The sequence below is a fragment of the Notechis scutatus genome, chromosome 1, assembly GCF_049901735.1.
Source record: "Notechis scutatus isolate UNSWTSFEM ecotype Mainland chromosome 1, rNotScu1.2, whole genome shotgun sequence".
NCBI lineage: Eukaryota > Metazoa > Chordata > Lepidosauria > Squamata > Elapidae > Notechis > Notechis scutatus.
In genome coordinates, this window is record NC_142009.1 from 318,116,954 (window position 1) to 318,124,200 (window position 7,247).

A 7,247-nucleotide genomic window follows, 5' to 3' on the forward strand; every position below is an offset into this window, starting at 1 on the left:
CTATCTATTCCATACTTTTTTCCTTCATACAACTACAAGTCTCTGTTATGCAAACCCATTCCATTTGATTATCTTATCATTCAATATATTGTGTAAACTCAGAAAGTGGGTTAGTTCAGTAACCTTGCTGAAGTTAATCACTGAATTAACCCATTTATCAGAATTTATGCAATATGTTGAATGGTAAGCTAACCAAGTGGGATGGAATTTACAACTAAGTCACAACTCTTAGGTAACCCATTTTAAACAAACTTAGTATGTTATGATTAGATCCCTAGTCCCTAGATCATTAACTCGACTGATTAGGAATGAATTGAACTGATGAGGAATGAATTGTTCCTGTTTGAATTGATGCTGCAAACTGAGATACACAAGCCAGCTCTAGAACCTCTTATGGGAGGGATTAATTTAGTGATTCAATGGTGACTCAAGGGTCTTTCTCTGAAACTTGTTACCTATTGTGAAATGTTAAATATTTTTGGGTTCTGTCATCTTGTTATAGGGATATTGTATGCAGATATTGTATCAACTGGTTAATCATTAACCATCCAAACCAAGTTTGCAAACAGGGGCAAAGTCTCTGTCATAGTTTATTGACTTTAGTGAAAGTAGCACAGCAGCACACAAATGTGATGGGATGTGTAGAATGTCACTACGTCCTTGTAAAATCAGCCCTGGACAGTAGGAATGGAGGAAGCAGTTTACTGGACAGTGAAAGAAGACTCTTCTTGATTGCTCTTGAACAACAGACCAATGGAAGCTCATCAGAGAGTAAGGCAAAATATACTTGCAATTAGCTGGTCCACCAAAATGGTGGACAAAGCTATTGTGAATGATGCCAATCTGAAATCTTCCATGTTTTTTGATTGATGTTGGGGGTGGATAAAAGGGGAAGAATATATCTTCCTCTATCTTGTTTTGTTGATGTCAATCTTCCATCTTGGCTGAAAAGTGAGGCCCTCAAAGGAATAGCTTGTTGCAAATGACTTTTTATATTGGGGCACATTTCAAGTCACCAGAGACTTGAAAGAGTATGAAAAGAATCTGAAATACTTGACTAAACTGTGAAGCTGAGATTTCTAAGCTAGTCACTGGTCTGAAAAGGAAACCTTAGGTAACTGTGCCTTCCAATTACTTCAGGTAAGAATTGCCTTTGTAGAAGTATGATGGCCTCAGTGCACTGTGATGATAGGAATACTAAAAAAAAAAAAAAGAATAATTTTATTGTCACAATTTCTTTCTCCCTAACAGAATTCAAAATAAGAGCTACAAATTAAAAAACAGAGGACAACAATGTTCCAGGAGGCCAGATTGTGTGGCATAAAGCTGGAGAACACCAACAAGATTTATTTCAGTCTTCATTTTTATTTACAGCAAACCAGTAGAAAGAAAAAGTGAGGAGAGACTTGAACAATCAACTTCCAAAATGACTGAATGGTTCAAAAGAAGACTATCAGCCTGCTGCATGAATCTGCTTTACTCAATTAATCCAAACTTCTTCATTAAACTGCTGGTCATCCTCCTATTATATAAACATGGTAAGAGATTTGCTTCTGAGTTATTTTTTTGGGGGGGGGGTTAGTTCTAAATTAGGGTCTTTCTCTACTGTTGAGTTAAACTATTCTCCATCCAAACTTCATTCAGCAAAAAAACATTAGCTTAACATTTGTTGTTCTCATTGACAGTCCTACTGATACTCTGTTGACTCTGTTCCTGGACAATCTTTATTTGAATCAAGCAAAACACCCATGAAAAATGAGGGCTGGATTTTTTTCTTTGTTTTTTTGGGGGTGGGGATGGGATACAGCTTGAAGCTACAGTTTTCATGCATTTTTGTCTTAAAATAGAGATTGTACCACCAATTTGTTGCTGTAATAGTCAAAGGAAGTTCTTTACAAATAAGTCTTGTTTTTGATTTTGTTTGAAGCATTTGGGTTTATGAGTGCCTTGCCTTGGTTTTTTACAAGAGCCTCCTTCCATTTCTGATCTTCTGGAAAATTTGTTATAAAAATGCTATAAAATATCATTATCCAGAAGAGTGCCATTCTGATACATCAATGGTCTAGAATAGACTTTGTATTCCTGTCCCTGTGTCTTCTTAATTGGATGGCTGTACTTACAACTTTCCAGCCAGTTTGGCTATAGTGAGTGGAGATTTATGGGAATTGGAGTCATTATGTCTGAAAAGAACCAACTTGGAGAAGGCCTCTCATATGTAGAAATGCTTTCGTCAGACATGAACAACCAAGCCCACACATGTAGAGGTCAAACTAGCTACTTTATTGTTCTATATCTATTTTACAGGCATCTTGGCATACTGGTAATTTTGCCTGGGAAAAACTAGGCTGAAAGGCATGGGGTAGTGGGATGTGTCAGACCTTGCTCTCTTGTGTTTATGTAATGAGTGTATGCTAATTCCTTGTTTGATTCTGTCCTCCCGACTGGGATGTTCTCCAATAGCTTTCTTGCTTAAAAAAAAAAAAAAAGAGGGGAATATCCTGTGATCTCCAGCAGAGATATCCAGGGATGGATGTGGGGAAGCACAGAAAAGTTCCAGAAAAATAGACCGCAATGAAGAGTGGACATAGAGTGAATTACTTCTTTCTGACTTGAGGAATTTATGCAGGAGGCATTCTCTGTTGTATTCAGAACCCATGTTATCTAGATCTTTATTGTTTATTTAAATTTGTTGGCTGCCCAATTCCAGTGGACATTTTAAAAGAGTTGGAAACTTTGGGGCCAGATGACCAGGTTTTACTTATGAAATTGCTAGATGATGAGTCAAGCATTATGGGGGAGGTTTTTTTTTTGTTTTTTTTTTTTTGCAGTTTTGCAAAGGATGTTGAAGGATGAATGTACGGTCTTATTTCTAATGTTTTTTTTAAATTTCCCTTGTTACAGTTGACTCCCAATGCAAGATTTCACGCTGTAATTCTGAATTTATAGATGCCACAGCAAACATGCGTAACTTTAAAAGGAACACTGCCTACTGTAATGCCTTGACTGCCTACTCCAGCTGCACCCGAAGGACAGCTCGCACTTGCCGCGGGGACTTGGCATACCACGCAGCTGTTTATGTCATTGAAGACCTCATAATTCAGAACAACTGTTCCAAGGAACAGCCAACAGCAGTGCCCAGACCTCCAGCACTGGCACCCAACAAACATGATTTCCCATCCAGAGACACCTGTGACTATGAGAAGAGTTTTATCCACAAGCATGGCCAGTCCCCCACATACCAGTATTGCTCTGTCTTTGGGGATCCTCATGTCCGGACCGTCAGTGATGAGTTCTACACTTGTCGAGTTGAAGGCTCCTGGCCACTTCTGGACAACAATAATTTGTTTGTGCAAGCCACTAGTTATCCTATCATTAAAGGATCAAATGTCACTGGAATCACCAAGGTAGAATTACACTCTTTCATATTGGGGTTGGGCAACCAATAGGGTGAATGTATTCCCCAGCATACCATTTGAGAATTCCCAACAGCTTGAGAAAAATGCTGGCAAAATAGCTGATTTTGCTGGTGTGATTTGATTTTTTCTTTTTACTTTTGGAGGGTGGAAATTGTAGCAATTGGATTATATAACATGCTGTCAAACAAACTAGAGTATGGTTTAATACGATGCAGGTAATCCTTGTCTTATAACAGTTCATTTAGTGACTGTTTGAAGTTACAGTGGCACTGAAAAAAGTAACTTATGACCATTTTTCACACTTACAACCATTGCAGCATCCCCCATGATCACATAATCAAAATTCAGAGGCTTGGCAACTGACTCATATTTATGACAGTTGCAGTGTTCTGAAGTCATGTGATAAACTCTTGTGATTTTCTGACAAGCAAAATCAATAGGGAAGCCTGATTCACTTAACAACCTTGTTAGTAACTTAATTCACTTAAGAAAGGTTGGGGCAAAGGTCACTTAACAACTGTCTTGTTTAGCAATTGAAATTTTGTGCTCAATTGTGTTAGTAAGTCAATTACCTGTATCTGATCCCAGCCAATATCTTATCAATTTTTCCTTGGTTTCCTCTGATAATTCAGGAATGTGTTTGAGACTTTTCTCATCTGGTGCCTTTCCTAATAGATTGGAAAGCATTCTCTGTCCTCTCCAAACAGGAAATTGAACCTAAGTAATGGGTGTATAACTGATGTGAATATTGCTGCTCCTATCACTGAAGCAGGATTTCTGATATAATTCCCAGCATTTGCAAGGATCTAACATTATTGGAGCTTCCAGTGGTTTGATTGGATCAAAGAAGTTGTCATTATTCCTAAGCTGGTTCAGTCACCTTTAGTTAAATAGCCAGGACTATCCCATTTCTGGCTGAAAGCTTGGAGATTCCCCAGACCAGTCAAAACTTCCTGATATCTGAACCAATTTGCTCTGAAGAGCAATGTACTTTACTATAGTTGGTGAAGGAACATGCCTGGAAGCAGGTTAATATCAACACATAATAGAAGAAGCAGTTTATCTTCTTATGCTCCTTTGTTTTTCCAGAAATCCCACAAGAAGCTGTATGCTTTCTGCTTTTTTCAGATCTGAATTACAGTATGTTCTGTCATAGGTAAACTGGAACCCTTTTGTATTTGGGGGAGGGTCCTGCTGTTGTTGGAAACCCCCTAATTTGTCTCTCTTCTGTAGTATAGAATACAGCACTGTGGATTCTCATGCTCTTGGGTAGAGCATGGCAGTTAAGTTTATCAGGTCTCCTGATAAGGGGTGATGTGTGTTTGTATTACCCCTTTTTCTTCCGTTACATAAGATAAAGCATCTTAGTTAATTTTAGACTGATGAATAGTGTTTGCTTTTCCTCTAAATAAGGGTAACAGAATTTAACTTGATGTGTGTTCCCTTTGGATGGTAATATATGAATTGGTCATTGAATGGCTCTTAGAGAAGTTAGCTATCTGAACTATCCCTTGTGTTTTAAAGCTATTATTCCCTTGCAGCTTACCATTATATTTAAAAACATGAAAGAGTGCATTGAAGAGAAAGTCTACCAGGCAGAAATGGACAACCTGCCAGTAGCATTCGTAGATGGTTCAGTGAATGGTGGTGAGAAACCTGGAGGGACTAGCTTAACCATTCATGAACATATACCTGGGCAGCACATAACTATCCAAGCCACATACATTGATACCACCATTGTTGTGCGCCAGGTAGGGAGGCACCTGTCCTTCTCCATCCGGATAGCTAAGGAGATAGCAGTCTCCTTCACAGATGAACAGGATCTCCAGCTGTGTATATCAGGATGCTTTCTCAGCCAGCGCATCTCTATACATAACTGCTGTCCTCCAAAAGGCAGCCTGACCAGAAAGAAAGCTCATCTGCTATGTAAGGAGAAGCTACCAGTTGAAGATGTCTACTTCCAGTCATGCGTCTTTGATGTGATGACTTCAGGAGATGTTACCTTTATTCAAGCAGCACAGAAGGCATTGGAAGATGCCAGAGCACTCCATCCAGATTCCAAGAAAATCCATATTTTCCACAGCGATAGGACTTCTCATCCTCGCAGTTCATCCTTCCTTCTCTTAATCACCACAGTGCTACAACTGTATGTTCGAACATTTCAGTGGTGACACTAGAAAGTCCAGGGGATGAGCAAATACAGTTTATTTCCCCAAATGGCTTTCTAGTGCTGATAGATGAGCTATCACAGCCTGTTTTAAAACTAGAGGTAGGTGTTTCTTCTAAGTTTTTGTGTGGGAATCTCATTCTTAAGTTCAGGAACATTCCAGGAAGTTATGAATATTTCTCTATCCTGTGATGAATGGGATTTTTATTTTTAATGCTTCTTCGTGCAATTAATCAAAAGGACCTTGAACTATAATTCCCACATAGCCTAGTGACAGTTATAAACTGGAGCTCTTTCCTGGAATTTGATGACATCCTTAGTTAAGATCCTTAATTATTACGAAGGAAATACTTTGGAATTAATTTGGGCACTCAGTTGCTTAAAAAAAATTTTTTTTAAAGATTTAATGGAAACCTGAGAGAGATGAAAACTAATGGTAAATGTTCTTTGGCACCTTAAAATATCTGGACAGTACACACTGAATGTAGTAAGCCATTTTTTTCTTCTCAGCATTCTGTTTGCTCACTATCTTTTCTGCTTTATTTAATCTCTTCTGAAAACTGGAAATTCACAGCTATCTACAGAAATAACACTGAAGCCACATTGCCCCTTTCATTAAGTTTTAGTTTGCAAAGTCAGTGTTTCTAGAAAACAACTTTGCTCTAAGTGTCTATAATGATTTGTTTATCACCAAAAGAAAAATGGGAACTCCTCAAAAAATGTAAGGGCTACTCAGATGCAATCAGTATAAACGCCTGAACTATAAATGCAGTCAGAAAAACACATTTTCTTTTTCTTTTACCCAATGCTTGTTTTTCTTCTTCCAGACAAACTGCAGTTGTTTTCTTCCCATTGATAGCTCAGAATGTAGATTCTATGGAACCAGATTTGAACAGAAGTTCCCAATATATTCTTGAATTAGGTTGGTTCTGTTATTACAATCAGGGACAAGATAGCATTTTATGAGTGTTGGATTGGATTGAAATGATAATGAATTATAATGTCAAAACTCTTTTGCACTAGCATTCACACACACACACACACACACACGCACACAGAAACTAAAATAAAGGCAATGTGTATAAAATTTGTACTGGTTTCCATTTCAGTGTTTTGATGCCCTTATCTGAATAACTTAAATTAATAATGTATCTTAAGGATTATAGTTTTGGATACAATTATGTTATATGTTTTATTCTTCATATCCCATGAGCTTCAATATAATTTGGTATGAGTTGAATATCCCATATAAAATGTGCATTAAATATACAGAATGTTTACTCCTAATCAGTCCTCAGAATGTTGGTGAGATGTTTGTATAGATGTGTGATGACCCAAAGTAATATATTCCAATTGGAAAAACGATTCAAGGGTATAAATGAAATCACTTTAATAAAGTTAAACATGTTTTTTAGTTATACTGCTTAGCAGTTATTCTTTTCCATAAAGGGAAAACTATACATCCATTGCACAGAATTCATTAGGGCTTGCTAGAGTTTAGTAATCAGAAAATGATTGTTTTTCAGCAGAAATTTAATAGAGTCACCCTCTTATTGAACTGGCAGAAACTTGCAATATTGGGATATTATTTGATTTTCATACTGCTGCACTCATGTAACTATCAGGGTTTACAATAAACAAACAAACCAGAGTCCAATATAATA

At 37.4% G+C, this 7,247-nt stretch overlaps 1 protein-coding gene across 4 annotated transcripts; it reads left to right on the plus strand.

Annotated features, from left to right (window-relative positions):
• Nucleotides 1-585: 585 nt before the first annotated feature.
• LOC113414146 (hemojuvelin-like) lies at nucleotides 586-7,001 on the plus strand. 4 transcript variants are annotated; one of them, XM_087952464.1, is made up of 4 exons: nucleotides 586-1,140; nucleotides 1,252-1,538; nucleotides 2,902-3,404; nucleotides 4,958-7,001. In XM_087952464.1, the coding sequence occupies exons 2-4, from the start codon at nucleotides 1,427-1,429 to the stop codon at nucleotides 5,585-5,587; spliced, it is 1,245 nt and encodes a 414-aa protein (XP_087808590.1). In that variant the 5' UTR covers nucleotides 586-1,140; nucleotides 1,252-1,426; the 3' UTR covers nucleotides 5,588-7,001. The 4 variants fall into 4 exon arrangements, with proteins under 4 accessions (XP_087808590.1, XP_087808591.1, XP_087808592.1 ...); XM_087952465.1 differs by having other exon boundaries at nucleotides 1,375-1,538; XM_087952466.1 differs by having other exon boundaries at nucleotides 586-771.
• The last annotated feature ends 246 nt before the right edge of the window (nucleotides 7,002-7,247 follow it).